We start from the raw sequence: 19,603 nt of genomic DNA, 5'->3' as shown, positions 1-19,603 counted from the left end.
GACCTGTCGCCTTGTTTGCAGGACAAGGGTTAATGCAACATGTGCAGAGACTGCTGGGTGCTGTCTCTCTTTGCTGCATGGAAGCATGCTGGATTAGTCATGCCTGGGAGAAGGTTGAAGGTGTGGTTCTCTAATTGCTCTGCCAGCCCCCAGGTGTGGAGTAGCTTTATATTCTCACCCCTCCCTTTGCTCAGTGCTGCTTATTCAGCTCCATAGAGGAGTATTGGAGAGTGGAGCTCCTCTGTGCTGGGTGTACTGCTACTTCTAGATAAGTTGCTGCAGTTTACTTTTAAGTCACATTTCTGTTTTCATTTCTGTTTAGTTCATCGCTAAGGGGCCTCTATAGGGACAATCAGGGCCCAGGAAGAAGACCGTGGGGCCACCCCTATCAAGGCGATTGCTCCACTTCTAGGCAGGGACCCTTCACCCCCCCTGGTAGCTTAGGGCTAGGCTTCCTTCTTCCTGGAGTGGTGCTACTGTTCAGCATAGCGTGGTGTGCACTGTTCTACAGTGCATGGTATTATCAACTGCAGTATTTGTGAACATCACCCTCTGTCCGTGCTGAGCGTGGTGCTTGTGTGCCGCACAGACGTGACAACCACCTTCCGTGGCAACCTGTTCCGCTCATTAATCACCCTCACTGTTATTTCATAGCTCCTGTCATCTTGCATTGTGCAGACATAATTGTTGGGGAATTAATGAAACCTAGAGAAAATAAGACTGCATACTTTTCTAACAGTAATGATTGGTTTTTACAGGTGTACCAGAGCTGGATCAGATATTTACAGTGCTTCTAACTACAGAAATGTTTGTTGGAGGATGCATAGCATTTTTCCTGGATAATACCATACCAGGTGATGTACATTACAATAGTAAACCAGCAAACAAAATAATATTTTAGTTGTCAACTAATAAATAATTTGAACACAATAGGGGTGATGGCCCTGCTTACAGTCCGAGAAAATAGATGCTTGTTCTGCACAAGGAAACAGACATATTTCACTAAATCGGTTAAAAGGGTTTTCTTGGAAAAATACTATTGATGACCTATTCTCAGGATAGGTCATCAATAGTTGATCAGCTAGGGTCCTTCGCTCAAGACTGCGACTGATCAGCTGTTTGTGCGCCCTCCGTGTAGTATGTTGGCGCTTGTAACTGCAGGTACTGCAGGAAAATCGATTAGTGGTAAGATACAGTAGTCAAGCTAAGAAACAATAATTGTTCTTGCTTCTTTCACTGTAAAAAGAAGTTTGATTTCAGAGATGTTTTTGATGTGCAGATGGCATGAGTGTGCAAGTGATTGAATATAGGGAGTGGAAAAAAAGACTGGAGTAAAATTTTACTCCAAGACAGTGGGGAATTATGATTATACGACACACCAAAATGGAGACATCAAATGTATTGATTTTCTTGTGCAGGCAATAACACTAGGCAACCACCCCTCTCATTATAAAGAGGCTTAATGAGCTCAAACTGGTCCACACTAAACCTCAGGCTTCCAGTTCCTGATGCGGTGCCTTCACACCGCCTCTCACTAGTCAACACTGGACCTCAGGCTTGCAGCCCTTCTAGCTTTGCTAAGCTGTTCCTTTTCCCCTGAGTATGGTAGGAACTGCTCCTTTTATCTGATTTCCTGCAACACCCATAGGTGTTTCCTCTCTCTGCAGGTATCAGAATGGCTCTGTCTAACACCCTCTGGAGGCCCTTCTGTACACTGCACTCCCTCAACACTCAAACCTTTAACTCTCTTCAAAAAGATATAAAGGGGGGCATTTATTAAAGGGGTGGTCTCGCGAAACCAAGTGGGGTTATACACTTCCGTATGGCCATATTAATGCACTTTGTAATGTACATTGTGCATTAAATATGAGCCATACAGAAGTTATTCCACTTACCTGCTCCGTTGCTAGCGTCCTCGTCTCCATGGTTCCGTCTAAATTCGCTGGCAGCTTGCTTTTTTAGACGCGCTTGCGCAGTCCGGTCTTCTCCATTCAGCACGAGCCGCTTCAGTGTGCTCCCCGCTACAGCTCTTCTGCGCATGCGCAGACGAGCTGTCACTGCTCGGGAGCGCGCTGAAGCGGCCATTCTGTACCTTCCTCTGTTAGAGGAAGGTGCAGAAACTGGAGCTGCCCAGCGGAGAAGCCCAGCCCAGCCCAGCAGCCCCGAGAAGCCTCCCAGGTAAGTGATGGGTCGGGGGGTCGGGGGGTCTGTCGCTGCGCCGGGGGGGCTGCCGCTGCGATGGGGGGGGCTGTCGCTAGGCCGGGGGGGGTTGCCGCTGCGCCGGGGGAACTAGCGCTAGGCCGGGGGGGGCTGTCGCTGCGCCGGGGGAACTAGCGCTAGGCCGGGGGGGGCTGTCGCTGCGCCGGGGGAACTAGCGCTAGGCCGGGGGGGCTGTCGCTGCGATGGGGGGGCTGTCGCTAGGCCGGGGGGGGCTGCCGCTGCGATGGGGGGGGCTGTCGCTAGGCCGGGGGGGGCTGCGGGGGGCTGTCGCTAGGCCGGGGGGGGCTGCCGCTAGGCCGGGGGAACTAGCGCTGGGCTCCGGAACCTAGCGCTGGGCTCCGGGGCCTTCACCTGGGCTGAGGGTCTAGCGCTGGGGAGCCGGGGGCTAGCGCCGGTTACCTGCTGTCTGGTCGGCGGCTGCGGGGCGTCTGGTCGGCGGCTGCGATGCGTCCGGTTGCCATGGAGACACAGCTGGCGGCGTCTCGGGAGCGCGCACGTCGGGCTGCAGCGAGCGACTGGGAAAGAGCCGGCGGCCATCTTGGGGAAACTTATATAAGTTGCTGAAACGCTGGAACGGTAAGTACGAACCAGCTAGAAATGTCATTTACAGGGGGGCTTAGTAATGTATGTTTAATGGGGGGGACTGGGCAAAAAAAAAAATTAACTGCTTCCTCGAGACATCTCCTTTAAGCTCAGCATTTCTGATACTGGGCTTAGTACAACTTCTTTGGGCGCACAATGCGCTGCATACATGAAGAGCTGCATAACACTTCATGTATTAGGCGAATCCTCAGCAGCTCTGTGCACCTAAACAGAAATGTATACCAGGTTTAACAAAAGTTAAACAAAAAGGCACTTCACAGTGAAGAGATACCCAAACAGAGGGCATTAAGTAAAAACATTCAGGGCTCCTGTCCACGGGTGAATTTTCACTGCGTTCCCCGTGGTGATAATCCGGCTGCGGGAAACACAGTGAACGTTTTTCATAGCGTTGCTATGGAAAACGCAACCCCCCCTCTCCACGAGCGGAAAATCATAGTGATTCTCTGTTCGCGTCCGGCAAATCGCAGCATGCTGCAAAGTGCCGTGATTCTCCGCAGTGAGCCTATCTGTCATCTGGGTCCTGCTCCCCGGTGGTGGCTCCCGCGGCAGACATCCACCATGGGATATTGCAATGCCCATGGACAGGCAGCCTTAGGAAAACAGGTACCTCCAAAAGGTTGTACAGCACCACAACACCATAGAAGTGCTAAATACGTTCCAGCAGCAGCTAGTACCCACAGAACAATGGGGAGTCCAAGCATGGAAAGTAATCCAGGCATGCTGAAGAGGAAGACCAATTAATTAGTAGATCAGCAACACTTTATTAAAGCTATGCAGCGTGTTTCTGTGCCAGACCGCCACCTTCATCTGACCATTTAGACAGTAACGCTGGAGGACAGGAAGATTTAAAAAACCAACATCTCAAGTCTGCGAGTGATGTCAAAGTCAGAGCAGGGAACTTCTGAAGAGAAAAGTGATCCAGGCGCGCTGAGAGGAGGACCAGTCAATGAAGTGCTGCTGCATAAACGGCCAGATGAAGGTGCTGGTTCGGAACAGAAACACATTGCCTAGCTCCAGTATAGTGTTGCTGACCTACTGATTGACTAGTCCTCCTCTTCAGCGTGCCTAGGTCACCTTTCTCTTCTGGAATTCCCTGATCTGACTTTAAGCAGCGGAGAACCGTGGTGGAGCAGTAGGAGCCAGTTATCAGTGCCCTGTGGGCCAAATGCAGGTGAGTATGCTTTTTGTTATTTTAATGCATGACCGGCCATTCTTATAACACAATTTGTTTAAGAAAGATCTACATTTATAGTGGAGTATGTGTTTAGAATTAGGCTAATTTAGCTAGTTAAGTGTCAACTGGAAACCTAGCTTATTTGTTTTACTGTGTTTCAATGGCATTTTGTAAATGCTTTTGATGTGTGTTTACCATCAAACATTGCTGTTTGTGGTGTGATTTTGAGCAGAGTAACAAACCAGCTTATACTTGCCTTTCTCAGCTCCTTGCTATGTCCAGTGCCGCTGCTGCAGATCTCCCCTATGCCATATTGTCTACAGGCCACTCAATTGCTGAGCTCTGGCATTGGCTGCAGCGGCCTGTAGCGTCCCATACAGAAGCAGCTGCAGCCTGTAAACAATATGTCACATGAAAGACTCAGAGCAGCAGCACCGGACACAGCTGGAAGCCAGAAGAGGTACCGTATATACCGGCGTATAAGGCGACGGGGCGTATAAGACGACCCCCCAACTGTCACCTTATACGCCGGTATTCAGTGGAGAAAAAAAAAATAATTCATTACTCACCTCCCCCGGCGTTCTGTCGCGCTCCGGCAGGATGTCGCTCGCTCCGGCAGGCTGTCGCTCGCTCCTCGTCCCCAGCGCAGCATAGCTTTCTGAATGCGGGGCTTGAAATCCCCGCTTCCAGAAAGCTAATACACACGCCGGCAGCCATGACAGCATTGAATGGCTGTGATTGGCTGAAGGCGCACGTGTTAGCAATCACACTATTCAATGATGTCATTGAATAGTGTGATTGGCTGAAGCCACGTGCGCTTTAGCCAATCACAGCCATTCAATGATGTCATGGCTGCCGGCGTGTGTATTAGCTTTCTGGAAGCGGGGATTTCAAGCCCCGCATTCAGAAAGCTATGCTGCGCCGGGGACGAGGAGCGAGCGACATCCTGCCGGAGCGAGCGACATCCTGCCGGAGCGCGACAGAACGCCGGGGCAGGTGAGTAATGAATTTTTTTTTTTTACACTTTTTTTTTTTTTTAATTACCGGCGTATAAGACGACCCCCGACTGCAGAGCAGATTTTTCGGGGTTCAAAAGTCGTCTTATACGCCGGTATATACGGTAAGTTTAGTTTGTTATTTTTACACATGGGGAGTGTGTTGAGATAAAAATTGAATAAGCTGGACTTATGTCATGTTTAGCCTTTAAGGCTAAACATGACATAAGTTGAATATACTAAGTAGAGGTAAATAAACGTACTTTCTGGCCTGCTACATCATTAAAACTAATGAGGATCAAAGTATATAACAAATGTTTATAGGTAGCATCAGATCAAAAAGGAATACAGATTTATGTACCATTATACTTGTAGCTATTAAAATGGAGAGTCAGCAGAGATGTGGTTAATACATCAGTAATTAAATTGACTATGTAACATGAAGTGGCCACTAGTACTCATCTATACCAGTTGAACGCTAGTGGCCACTAGCTAGTGAAGACTGTCTTGCATGGTCTCATCCCATAGAGTTATCATAGTGATCTTGTGAGGTCCATGATTTGATGTGTCCGAACTGGTTTTGTGGGAATGTGGGAATTTAGGCAGTGTTTTTATGCTAAGGCTGGTCAGTGTTTTTCTGCCACAAAATTGCAAAACAGTTTGGACTTTCACAAAACCAAAAGCAGTAGAATGAGCAGAGGTAACCAACTATGAGACTCTTCTGTTTAAAATAAGTGATAGCAGTAGATTTCATGTCAACGTGTTATGTTGGATGGGTGGTCTACTCTGCCTTTAAGGTGGCCATACATATCAGGTAGTTGTTGGCCGAACAGGTTGGCCAAATGTGCATATTTTCTCAATGGGAGAAGAGAATAAGTCACTGTTGGATACCTTCTATGAGAAATCAGTTAAATCTTGATATCATTGGATTTGGGCAACATTCATCTTATGTGTGCACATTTGATAATTCTATTAGTTGTTATTAATGAGAGACTAAGGCTTCTTTTACACGTAGCGATAAATTGTTTGCACGAGCAAAAGATGACGGAGTTCACTCATTCTGGGCAGCCTGTTTATACGGGCAGATAAATTGTTCACAATTTTATTTGCATATCTTTTAGTTTTTGACATTCAATGCACCAATGAATGTGAACAATTAAACGATCGCTGTTCACACCCAACGACATGCGAACAAGCTAACGATGATTTTTATGCCTACATAAAATGAATAAGGAGTAAACTAATTCTCGTTCATGTTTCAATCATGTTTACACTAAATGATTATCATTCAAATTCACCCGATCCAACAAAATTTTTGAGCTATATAATTCTTCGTATAGAAAGACCCTAAAGGGATTCTTCTGTACTTTGTTTCCATTCATTAATATTTTGTAATTATTTCTTTCAGGCACAGAAAAAGAGCGGGGCCTGGTGCAGTGGAAGCAAGGAGCACATGCCACCAGCGACACATGCATAGACCTAAAAACTTATGATTTTCCATTTGGGATGAAATTACTTAAGAAAGTAAAGTGCTTTAGATGGCTCCCGATATGTCCAACTTTTAAAGGATTCAAAACCAAAACCAAAAATAAGATGAATCGGAATCAGGGAAACACATCAATATGTACTAAAGTATAATATACAATATTATCCATAAGTGATGAAAGACTATTTCCTATAAAAGCTGCTACAACAATTTTAAACCCCAATCCCAATGTAAAATAAAGATTTTGGTAAATGGACTCACGTGGGTGTTAATTTTTTTTATATTCTCCGCCTCCAAATGATTTTTTTTTTAGGTCATTAAAAGTATTGGACTGGTCCATCAGAGGTCCAGAGCGTTCTACAACGGGCCCCAGCCTGGCACTGACTGATCATGCATTTGTAAGGTGCTCGGCGATTCTCCAACAACATGCAGCAACCTCTGCTGCTCCATTTCCCCTTGCAACCCGGGCTGCTTCATTACCTTCATCCCTTGTTCATACACAGTTGCCTGCCACAGCACAACAGCTTGCATAGCCCGACTCCCCTATATTCAATTCTCCTCAGACCCCTTTCATTGACAAAGTTGTTGAAGTCCACAGGATCCGCTTTTGCTTATATTGTTCCATTCTACGTATACTCTCGGCACTAATGCAAGAAGAACCCCACAAGATTGCTAATTTTTGAAATCCTGGCCCCCGCTAATCTAGCACCGATGACCAGGCCTCGTTCGGAGTTGCTCTGATCGCTTGATTTTCCCAATCTACTCATGGATTGACATTAGAACTCATATGCAAGAAAATTGCTCACTTGATTTTGCTAGACTCCAGAGTCACATGTCTAATTTCCTTACAGGGCTCAGAAATGCTATATTTTTTCTCCTTAAGGAGAGCAGTGAGTGAGGAGACTTAAAAGGCCATTCATGCTCCTCTGGGTAATATGCAAGTAAGGGAGATGGAACAATACCACCACAGTGCCACCTATTGGAAGGCAGCATTTCTTCAAATCAATGTTAGACTCCTTATACAAGCCTTGTAACAATGACATTATTACAAGGCTTGTATAAAGAGACTAACATTGATTTGAAGGAATGCTGCCTCCAATAGTTGGCACTGCGGAGGTATTGTCCATCTCCCTTATTTGCATAATTTCTTTACAGGGACGCTCCAATCATGAGAAGGCAGGTGTCTGAATAAAATGACCATTTAGTGTATGTATATATGTGTATGTGTGTGTTGCATTAACCATTAAGAAATTACAAGCATTTATATACTCCCTTCATTTTAAATGTCAGAACAGTTTTCAACTACAGTGTTGCCTGGCCTGAAAAGAACATGATGTACAGTCAAATGTGCATTGAGAGTACACAAAAAAATGCAGAAAAATTGTATGTATAAAAATATTGCTTTTGTTGCACTTACAATTGAAGACAAACAGACTCAAAGTGCAATAAGGGTCAAATGGCATATCTTGAATTCTGTATCACCCAATTTTTCGTAGCAATTAAAACCAGATAGAGAAACATTTAACATTTTTCTAATCGTTTTTATTTTTTGATTGTCAACATTTTTATTCTATTGTTTATACATGGCTGCCATTTTTTCTGAGCTTCTTGGGCCCTTCATACAATATATAGGAGGGAACTTGTCATTTTGCAGGGGTGGGGGAGTAGATAGTCACAGCTAATCATCTATTGGAGTTGTCATCTGTTAGCTTGGAAGTGTTCTGCATGTAAAAAAAACATTCAGTTAAAAAGCTTGTTAATTTGAACTTGAGGAGCTACATAACGACATGTCAAAAGTACTGATCAGTGGGGGTCCCGCTGCTTAGACCCCCGCTGATCGCAGAAATAAGAGGGCTGCAGTGCTGACCTGAGCACCATTCTCCCTTGGCTATCTTTGCTCATTTTCGTCAGCTTCCAGCAGGTGAAGATGGCCCTATACATATCTATAGCGCTTTCTATACACCTCTGTGCAGACCATCTTCAGCTACTGGAAGCAGCCGAAAATGAGCAAAGATGGCTTAAATTGGACCTATTATATATCTATTGAGGATAAAAGCATTACAGCTTGGCACTAACATTATATTGGTCCTCCCCGTCATTTACATGAGCAGGTTTAGTGTATATGACGCTTGTATATTGAATATGTATTTGGGAGGTGCATCATGTGGCTTCTAAGGTTTTTCTTTTGTTTTATTATTATATCTATTATCTATATTTATTACTATTGGTCAAAAGAAACACAAGCAATATGAATATGCAACGTAAGGAATTTAACACCTAAAATGCCAGGCAAACGCAGCGCAGATGCAGAAATAATCCTACATGATTAATTTCTTGGAACAGTAAATCTAAACAATAAATTGTTGAGAGAGAATGTTTAGGAACATATGTGAACAGCTAGGAACATGTCAGTTTAAACTGCCGGACAGTCTGAATGCTACATAGCTATCTTCTTTAAGCAAAAGCCTTAGTGAGTCACTCAAGGTTTATAAAATAACCATTTAATATCCATGAATGCTCTAGAAAGAGGACAAATGAAGACAGTGAAAAGAGGCACAGAAGATGGCTACTTGCTTACAAAATGGCTACGCATAGGATAGAACATGGAGTCATATTCATTTCACTAAAAATGTAAACTTGTGAACAACACTTTTTGTTAAACCTAATAATAACCAAGTACATACATGTATGTTGCTTGGTTGTGAGTTTTAATCCCGCACTATTGTACATGTACGTTGCAGGCTTAAAGTTCTTGCACTCTAGCAAGGGCAGGTCATGTGCTGGATCCTGAGGAATAGGCAAAAATATTTCATAACAGCTTCTGTTTTCTCTTTTTCCAACCTACATACATATTGCTTAATCAGAGGTAAAGTAGTCAATGTTCAACCCAATGATCATCTGATCACTGGGTCCTCCCTGCATGGGAGAACCCACTGGGTCCTATAGAGGCTTCAGATACAACAGAAGACTGAAAAATGTAAAAAAAATAGGGTGGATGTCCTCCGAAGCTTTTTAAGACCTCGTGGGAGCTATATTGGAGTATATTTACTTATCTTGTCTTATAGTTAGACAGTGTAAACTTTAACTAGATGGTCTGAAAATGTGCTAAATTCATCACAGTGGCTTATGTTGAATGGTAAATTTGAAGCATCTTTAGACTCTTTTGTGTGAGTTTACATTAACTATTGATTGGCTTAATTTAAGCCATAATTTTGGTGCACAGAGTCACATCTGAACTATGTCCCTTTCCCTATGCAGGAGATTTGGAGCTCTCTAACAGAAAATCTGCCACTACAACGACATACTAAGGAATTTATTCCCAATGCGTGGCTCAAAATATTCATGATATTAAAAAGATGAACACCTACTATAAGGCTATGGAAAATTTTGTGCATGAAAAATTCATATGCAGATATCTTACTAAATTTCTGCAGAAAAAAATGATGCACTTGCCTGTTTTGTTTTTTGGCATGGAGTTTTCCTTCTCATTCATTTAGAAAGCCTCATAACTGGTTTTGTTCTCTTACATTCAAGTGTTCCCTGCACTGAGCAGCTGGTCTGTTTCATGAATGCACACAAATGCAGCTCCCCCTCCCCTCTGCACAACTATTTCATTCTCATCCTCTCTCTGAGTAGCTGCTGGTCCCGTTCCCCCTCACTGTTGATACTAGCTCCTGATCTCCTAAACCATCACCCCACACTGTCATACAGCCCTCTGTAATAGCAGTTTTCTCTGCTCTACTATCGGTCCTCATGTTCTAACGATTGGTGTAGCCCCAAACCTTATATATTTATCACCTATAAATGTACTCCATAAGGAAACCTTTTTGGTCCCTTAAAGGGGTTGTCCCGCGAAAGCAAGTGGGGTTAAGCGCGTCAAATCCAGGCAGAAGAAGGCTTTGGTCGGCGCCATGGAGATTGGGAACGCCAACACCGGAGGGGGTAAATGTATAACTTCTGTATGGCCAATATGTAATGCACGATGTATATTACAAAGTGCATTAATATGGCCATACAGAACTGCTTAACCCCACTTGCTATAAATTTATTTTAACTATAAAATGATAAAATGTACAGTACAGCAGAAAATAATCTATTATATATCTGGCTACTACTGATATTTTTATCTTACCATTGCTTGTTGCAGAAACAGCCCAGATCCTTGCTTTAATTTACTGAAATGTTAATTTCAGGAGCTTTTTCTTGATATTTTAACTCCGACTAGAGTGAAATAAAGCAGAAAAAATGCTATAAAAAGGTGTTTGGTGATTGATAAAAACAACAAAACTTTGTTATATATGTCCTCAGAATATTTTATAGAACAGCTGTAGCTTTGACTTGTAAATGTTAAGTCTTTTGTCTTTATAATACTACTAAATTCATTTATTTGCTCTTCCATCCCACCGTCAGACCCGGGATACACCGGGGTCAGGACAGAAGCCTCTGCTCCGACTCTCTGTAGTGGACAGAGTTCATAATTGCAGATGCAGCTCTCATTAAAATTGGGGATTTAAAATTGTTAGACTTTATTTTGGGGGACTTTAGAAGGAAGCCACATATCTATTTACTGTTATTTTTGCTTGTATAAATTACTTGATTACTTGATTTTTATCTATACCATCCCCGTTTTGAATGTGCTCCATGATTGACAATGCAGTCCAGTGTACATCTTGTGCCATGTATAAAGTCGTTGAAGAGACGTTCGTGGGGGGGCATACTGCTGTACAAAATGTGAGTGTGTTGCACATTTCAAAGACCAGATCCAGGATCTAAATACACAGCTTGCAACGCTGAGACCTGGAAAGGGGTTTGCGGCTCACTGAGCAGATACTCGCTGGGGCAGATGTGGAAAGGATGGTAGGGGGTGTAGCACCAGTGGTCATGGTGCACATTGTCATCAATGACAAAGTTTGAGGTAGGTGGAGGGTCCTTAAAAACAATTACACAGAACTAGGATGCAAGCTTAGGGCAAGGACCTCAAAAGTAATATTCTCGGGGGGCGGAGCCTGGCCGCTGAGGTGAATGGCCGTGTGAGAGTGTAGCTCCCGCGGCAGGACTCCGTTACAGGACCTTCAATAGCTTCCAGCAGCACAGAAATGAGGAGAGTCGGCAGGGAGAAGGGACCGGAGCCTTCAGGGACACCGCGTGTGAGCAGAGGGCAGTCCGACATGCAGCGCTACCTGAAAGAGAAACCTTCCCGCTCTCCGCTGTTCCCTGTAAAGATGGCGCCGGCCCAGCTATCGGCTGCAGCTCACAGTAAGGAGGGGGAGGAGGGGGCTGCCTCGGACAGCGAGGATGATGAAGCCGTGTCTAAAGGCTTCATGAAGGACCTTATAATGAAAGCCCTGAGCCCTGTCATGCTAGAGCTGGGGGAAATTAAAGAAGACATTAAGCTTCTGGGCAGACGAGTAGAGGACCTGGAGACTTCCTCCTCCGCCATTATCACACATGCCACGGAGGTAGAGCGCACCCTGCGTGAGCATCACAACCATATCAATAAAGCACTCCTGATGCAGGAAGATCTGGAGAATCGTAACAGACGATCTAATGTACGCATCAGGGGTCTTCCGGAGTCATGGGCTGCAGATTCCCTCCAAAAGGTAACCAAAGAGATTTTTTCACTTCTCCTAGGGGCAGAGAGAGCAGCCCCCATTTTGATTGAAAGGGTACATAGAGCCCTCAAACCCCCCCCAGCAAATTCAGAGCCCCCACGGGATGTTATTTGCAAAGTGCTTGCATTCCAGGACGCTTTCGCTATCCTAAGGGCAGCCAGAAACTATAAGGACTTAAAATATGCGGAGGCTTCGATAAAGATTTATCAGGATTTGGCCCCGTCTACGTTGGCTAAGCGCCGCCTTCTCCGTCCACTACTTGATGCGCTGAGAGAGAGGGGGATCAGGTACGCATGGCTGTTCCCCTTCGGTTTAGGCGTATCTCACCAAGGTCGCAGGCTGAGCATCCGTGACCCGGAGGATCTCCAGGCCTGCTGGCAGTTCCTCGAGATGGAGCCCCTAGATGTACCATGCTGGCTCCCTTTACCAGAGATGCCAAAACTCACAAATCTACCCTCCACAGCTGCCTGGAACCTGGCACCACCGGCCAAATCACCGAAGAATAAAAAGAAAAAGAGCCGCGACCCCACCCCCGCAGGGGAATGAAGATCTAACCTAGCCCGGGTGCTGCTCGGGTGAAATTTTGCTTTTGTTTGACCTCGGTTTGCATAGATGAGACTCCTGCCTGACAGCTGGACTGAATAGGTTGCGACTATCAAGAGATCGGGCAGGACTTTGGGATCATCCCCTGCGACCATACCATTTCTGGGAAGAACTCTTATATCGCGATTGAGGCCCCAAAGGTCTCTCACACATATCAGCCGATGGTCACTTTGCTGTTATTTCACAATTTTACTGGTTTTACCTTCAACCTCTCTCTACCTCTCTTTTCCTTCCTTCTTTGCATTCTTTGTCCTCCCCCCCCTCTCCCCTTCCCCCCCCCCGCCACCCACTCCCTACCCCCCCCCCCTCCTCCCTTCTCTTCTCTCGTTCCATCACAAATATTTTTGCATTGCTGGTTTTAAGAGGTTTACTACAAATGGTCCTAAGGAGTCGTCCAGGGCAGGTTTAGTACACTTCGGTCTCCGTCTGATCGGTTGGGAACCCCAATCCCCACTGTTGGAGCGGACACCGTTCTGTACCCACCCCCCACTGACCGTCCTAGGACGAATCGGTCTTGTTCTTTCTAAGTTTGTGTATTTCATTGCAGTACTACCCCTCCTTTCTGTGTCTTATACTTCCCTTCTGTGTTTGTTCCTTACCTCCCTCCACTGACACACCCCCCCTATCGATAATTTGCTTGAAGTCTCACTGTGTTTTGTGATCCCTCCTCTAACAACAGCATGTCTCCGGGCTTCACGTTGCCTCCTCCGTTGCCTGCTGCCGACGACCGCTTCCGTCTCTCCTCGTTTAATGTGAGGGGGTTGAACTCGCCTTTCAAAAGACATAATGTAGCACAACTTCTGCGAAAGTACGGTACTAAGATCGCCTTCCTACAAGAAACCCACTACAAGGAGGGTAAGTGCCTTTCATTGCCGGGTAGACAGTTCCCACAGGGCTTTCACAACCCCCACCCAACATCCGCCTCCAAAGGAGTCTCTATCCTGTTTCACAGGTCCACCACATTTAAGTGCGAGGCACAACACACTGACGGAGAGGGCAGGACCATCTTCTTGAGAGGACGCCTTAATAACTTCCAGATTACCCTGGCCAATCTCTACACTCCAAATTCCAATCAAGTGGCGTGGTTGGTGGGGCAACTGGAGACTCTCAAAGAATTTGCAGTAGGTCCTATCATCCTGGGAGGGGACCTGAACCTCACTTTGAACCCCCTGCTCGACTCGTCAGTCGGGCGTTCCCAAATATCCCACCCCAAGCTGAGACGCCTACAGAGATGCATCTCGGAATTGGGTTTAACTGATGCCTGGCGCCAATGCTCACCCTCCACTAAGGACTTCACCTATTTTTCACACGTCCATGCCTCGTACCAGAGGCTGGATTACTTTCTCATAGCATCCTCCCTTCTCCCTATGCTGATAGATTCCTCCATCGCCGCCACCACTGTGTCCGACCATGCCCCGCTACACGTTGATCTTAGGCCACTATGCAACTCCCCCCGGGAGTGGAGGTGGAGGCTGAACGCCTCCCTTCTTGATTCCGCGGAGGATAAATCCGAAATTTCTATACAATTAAAAGAATTCTTTGAGCTGAACGGTGGCGGGGACCAGTCGGTCCCGGTGGTGTGGGAAACGCATAAAGCGTTTGTCAGAGGTGTCCTGATAGCTCTTGGAGCTAAGAAAAAGAAAATCCAACAAAAAGAAATAGATGACCTCCTGAAGCGTATAGCCAAGTTGGAATATACCACCAAACTCTCGGCCAGCAAAGAAAATCTTTCCAAACTATCTGATACCAGAAAAGAGTTAAACCTCTGTCTGGAAAAACGATTCAACAAAAAGTGTTTATATTTTAAACACATTGCCTTTACCCAAGGTAACAGAGGCAGTAAATATACGACTGCTATGATTAAGAAAGCCCGTACCAAGAATCAAATTGATTCAATAAAAACCCATCTAGGTCCCCAAGCCACTTCATCTCAGGATATTGCAGCTGAGTTTCAGCACTTTTACTCCCAACTCTATAATTTACGTCCGCAACAAGATCAAAACGAGTTGGACGAACCTGATAAACAAATAAAGGACTTTCTGAAACAGCTTTCTCTCCCTAAGCTAGACCCAGAAATAGCTGATCAACTCCTGGTCCCTGTTACGGAAACGGAGGTTGATGAAATCCTGAACTCTTCCCCCCCGGGCAAAAGCCCTGGCCCTGACGGCCTCCCCCTCACCTATTATAAGTCCTTCCGTACCACACTAGTACCACGTCTTACAGAACTATTCAATGCCCTCCTGGTAGGTGGATCCCTCCCGAGACAAGCTCAGGAGGCCCACATCACGTTGATCCTGAAGGAGGGCAAAGACTCGGAGGTGTGCGGCAGCTACCGTCCCATTTCTCTCATTAACTTAGACGCTAAATTATGGGCCAAACTCCTAGCGAAGCGTATGGAGGCCCTCATACCTAATTTGGTGGATAGGGAGCAGGCCGGATTTGTGAAGGGGAGGGAGGGGAGGGACAACTGCTTCCGCATCCTTCATGCAATGCATTACGCCCACATAAATAAAATCCCACTCGCCTTAGTAAGCACCGATGCCGAAAAGGCATTCGATAGAGTCGACTGGCAGTACATGAGATCGGTTCTTCTTCACTTTAACTTCCCACCGGCCTTTGTCGCAGCCATTTTCTCTTTGTATGCCGAACCCTTCGCCAGACTGAAAATAAACAACATCCTCTCACCGCCATTTGATATAAAAAATGGCACGCGCCAGGGCTGCCCCCTTTCCCCTTCCCTGTTCGTACTGGCATTGGAGCCTTTGCTCCAGTGCATCAGACTGGACCAGGAGATACGGGGACTCACAGTAGGAGACCAATCTCTGTCTGCAGCCGCGTTTGCAGACGATATCATCTTCCTAATAACTAACCCAGAAACGGGCCTCCCCAGACTCACCTCACGCCTGGAGCAGTTTGGGAACCTCTCAAACTTTAAAATAAACTTTAATAAATCAACGGCCCTCAACGTCTCGATCCCAAGAGCGCGCTGTGCGAACTTGATGTCTGACTCCCCGTTCTCCTGGTCCAATACTGAAATTGCCTTCCTGGGTGTAAGGTTAACAAGGAGGACAGAGGACCTCTTCGCGGCAAACTTCCCCCCTCTGATTTCTAAAATTAAAGCTCTTCTGCATAACTATGACCTCCCTTACATTTCTTGGTTCGGGAGGAGAAATATAATAAAATCCTACATATTTCCAATTATCTTGTATCAGATCCGGTCTCTCCCTATCCATCTACCTGCACATTTTTTTAACAACCTCCGCAAGATGTTTACCAAATACATTTGGAGACAAAGAGGCTCCAGATTGCCCTATAGCCTCTTGACAAAGAGAAGGGAGGAGGGTGGGATGGAGCTGCCGAACATCTCTGACTTCTACGTCGCATCTCACATTAGCTATTGGCTGAGATTGACCAGGCCAACAGGAGACCCGCTCCTGTTCCGGATGATTACGGCCATGTACGGCCCCTCGCTGCTGGAGAACCTGTGGTTCCCTAAAAAAGCCATTTATAGAAATAAGAACTATAACATGCTCCTGAGGGGCCCTAGTGAAGCGTGGGCTTCCCGAATCGAAGTATTAGCGCCCACTCCCTCTCCAATCTCCCCACTTTGTTCTCTCCCCTCCCTGATGGGTCTCCCCCCGGACCCTTGTTCGGCCAGACTCTGGCAAAGATTCAATAACAAGTCCCTGGGAGAGCTCCAGTCCCTGAGACATTTGGACCCTGGGGAGATAGTGGGGTCATTGCTGCCCGACCAGTCCCTACCTTTCCTTCAAAGAGCTCAATTTGAAGGCGTTATTAAGGACTTCAAGAAAACTTTCACTTCCACTAGACCCCTCACAGCCTTTGAGAGGGCAGTAGAGGCAAACAGCACGTCTGCCGGAAAGATTGCTTGCTTACGCAGACTTTGTTTCCCGCCCCCTCCACCTGGCAAACCCGCGTTTATTTCCTCTTGGGAGAAGGAGCTAAATATTACCTTATCCTCATCAGACATACAATTAATTCTAAGGTTCGCCTACGGAGTCTCCGCTTGCATCATCAATCAAGAAGCCCACTACAAGTTACTGGTCCGTTGGTATAGGACCCCACAGTGGTTGGCCGACCACAAACTTACCTCTAACAGCAAATGCTGGAGATGTGAGAACGACTCGGGCTCATACCTCCATATTTGGTGGTCCTGTCCTCTCCTAGGGACCTTTTGGCATAAGATAGCCGATGCACTAAAAATAATACTACCCAATTTTACATTGACCCCGGAGGTGATGTTCCTGTGGAGGCCCTCTGGTGACTTTAGCCCTCTGAGGCATAGATTATTGGCGCACGCAATTGACGGTGCCAAGGCGCTTATCCCCCCCCTGTGGCTGCAGAAGACTCCACCTGTTTTCTCTCAGTGGAGGGACAGAATGGACCGGACTTACAACTTAGAGGAATTATCTAGTTGGTCCAACGGCTCCCATGAGAAATTCATTGAAATCTGGGGCCCATGGCGAAGAATACGCTCAGAGCTCTCGTGCTGACACCCTTTGGGTGGGGAGACGGCAGCGGTAGACCTTGGATTGCTTGCGCATGTGAGAGGCCCCCGTCAAGAGACGTGATTACCAGCACAGATCGCACGTAAATTTCCCCCCCCCCCATACTCTCCTCTGACCTCCCCCCCCCTCCCCCTCCCCCTCCCCTGTGCTGTAAGTCTTTGTCTGTCCACACGTTTTGTCGGGATATGTTCTTTCATAAGTGGAATTATCGGCCCAGGTCCATGATGTATGGTGCAAACCTTCCCGCTGGATTTACCAGGGACCTATGATTCCCGACATATTTATCGATACCTGTTTTTTGTACCTTATGTTAAAACTCAATAAAACTTGGATTTAAAAAAAAAAAAAAAGTAATATTCTCTGAAATACTACCTGTACCACATGCCACAGTAAGGCAGTGCTAGATTAAGGAGGTAAACAGGCTCAAGAATTGATGTAAGAAGGAGGCTTTGGGTTCCTGGAGAATTGGATCAACTTTGCTGTTTGCTACAGGTTCTACCGTAGGGATGGGCTGCCTCTCAATGAGGAGGGTGCAGCTGTGCTGGGGGAGAAGAAACTTGAAGGAGTGCTTAAATTAGGGACTGGGGGTAGAGGGCCACCAGACAGATAGAGGGGAAGATAGTGTAGACAATAATCTGAAACTAAATAATGGAAATGGGGGTGGAGCGACGGGAGGGGTTAGTACAGTTAGAACTGGCAGAACAGTTAATTGGGATACAATTAAAATAAAAAATAACCAAAACTTTCTGAACTGTTTGTCAGTGTTAGACATCTGACCAATAAGGTTGATGAACTAGAAGTAATAATGTCTGAGGAAAACCATGACATAGTGGGACTAACAGAGACCTAGTTGGATGAAAGCTGTGACTGGGTGGTGAACTTAAGGCTGATTTAGACACAACGATTTTCACTCAAAAATTGCTCAAAGCCATCTTTTGAGCGATAATCGTTGTGAATAACTGCACTGACATCGTTCAGTTTTCGTTAAGCTGGGCGCTCCGAGCAGAGAACAGCTGGGTGCAGAAGACAAGCGGCCCTGCTTGTCTTCTGCATCCTCCACTCGGAGGGCTCGGCTGTATAACAGTCGGGTGCTCAGAGTGGGGAACAGCTGGATGCAGAAGACAAGCGGCCCGCTTGTTTTCTGCATCCCTCGCTTGGAGCACTAAACTGTATAACAGCCAGGAGCTTCAAGCAGAGAACAGCTGGATGCAGAAGACAAGCGTCCCCACTTGTCTTCTGCGGATGCGCTCAGCTGTATAACAGCTGGGCGCTCTGATCGGGGAACAGCTGGATGCAGAAGACAAGCTTGTCTTCTGCATCCCCTGCTCAGAACGCAAGGTGATTGCTCAATGTTTCAGCGATCTCCCTGCGCTGTAAAAAAGCACACAACAATTATCGCTTAAAAATCACTCAAAAGATTTTTTGAGTGATAATTGTTGTGTCTAAACCAGGCTTTACAGTTTGTTTAGAAAGGATAATAAAATGGAAAGTGAGTTCAGGTTCAGACTTCCCGTTTTGTTCTTGTTTAGAGTTTTTCTTTTGTTTGTATTCGTAGGATATTTTCACCCATTGAGAACATATACATTTACGCCCTGCATAGATGTTACAGGGCCTTTTAGGACATTATATTTACATTTGCGCATGCTACCTATAAATAAGCCCTGCACGGACGTAGCAAGTCTTTTAAGCAAACTTTACACTGAACAGCTTTTTATCATATTTTTGTATGTGAAAATGTATACATTTGTACAAACAGCTTTAACCTTGATTAACAGTAAGCATTGAATAAGTTATTATGTAACGAACAAGGTAAAAATTAAAAAAGGTGTATCCATCTTTTAAATTAATGTATTTACAATGCTGACTTACATCTTCACTGTCGGTTGAATCTGAATCTTCTGTCTTAGACTCTTCATCCGTTACAACTTTCTCTGGCAAAATGTCATCCAGCCAGCTTAGATCATGTAAACAGAAAATATACTCCATGGCCTTCCGTATACCAGCAAGAGCCAACAGCTGAAATAGACAACATAAGCATTTAGATATTTAACTATTAGACAGAGTTCAGAAGTTTGGTTGTTGTCTTTGCAATAGAGCTGGGGGAGACCCCACATGCAGGTGGAATAAGACCCCCAACATGCAGCAGGAATCAGTAGTACATTTACTTGAACGCAACACATAGCTAGTTTTAGAGTACCATGACACAGTCAAGCGTCCTCTAGGAACACTGTTACGACTCACCAGCCTTTGCAGAAACAAGTTACAGTCTCTCACATAAATACAGGCCTGTTGCAAGTTACTATGCTTCTCAAATATGCACAAACCACTTTAGTTACGTGTAGGTCAGGCAGACCTTTCATGGCTCTGTGGGCACTCGACAC

At 45.7% G+C, this 19,603-nt stretch overlaps 2 protein-coding genes across 4 annotated transcripts in view; one reads left to right on the top strand and one right to left on the bottom strand.

The window, feature by feature from the left end:
- SLC23A1 (solute carrier family 23 member 1) overlaps positions 1-6,694 on the top strand; it is a 51,538-nt gene extending 44,844 nt beyond the window's left edge. Inside the window, exons 12-13 of the mRNA XM_066589256.1 lie at positions 759-854; positions 6,401-6,694. Coding sequence (XP_066445353.1) covers positions 759-854; positions 6,401-6,630 — 326 coding nt within the window. The 3' untranslated portion in view covers positions 6,631-6,694. The remainder of the gene's footprint in view (positions 1-758; positions 855-6,400) is intronic.
- A 1,304-nt stretch (positions 6,695-7,998) lies between these two features.
- Positions 7,999-19,603, bottom strand: part of SLC4A9 (solute carrier family 4 member 9) — a 76,774-nt gene continuing 65,169 nt past the window's right edge. For all 3 annotated transcript variants that reach the window (XM_066591036.1, XM_066591035.1, XM_066591034.1), the window contains exons 20-22: positions 19,092-19,238; positions 10,611-10,699; positions 7,999-8,199 (exon numbers count right to left, since the gene is read on the bottom strand). In XM_066591036.1, coding sequence (XP_066447133.1) covers positions 10,646-10,699; positions 19,092-19,238 — 201 coding nt within the window. In that variant the 3' untranslated portion in view covers positions 7,999-8,199; positions 10,611-10,645. The remainder of the gene's footprint in view (positions 8,200-10,610; positions 10,700-19,091; positions 19,239-19,603) is intronic.

This window comes from Eleutherodactylus coqui, chromosome 2 (assembly GCF_035609145.1).
Source record: "Eleutherodactylus coqui strain aEleCoq1 chromosome 2, aEleCoq1.hap1, whole genome shotgun sequence".
NCBI lineage: Eukaryota > Metazoa > Chordata > Amphibia > Anura > Eleutherodactylidae > Eleutherodactylus > Eleutherodactylus coqui.
The sequence above is the reverse complement of the archived record's forward strand: the minus strand, read 5'-3'. Positions and strand labels throughout refer to the sequence as shown.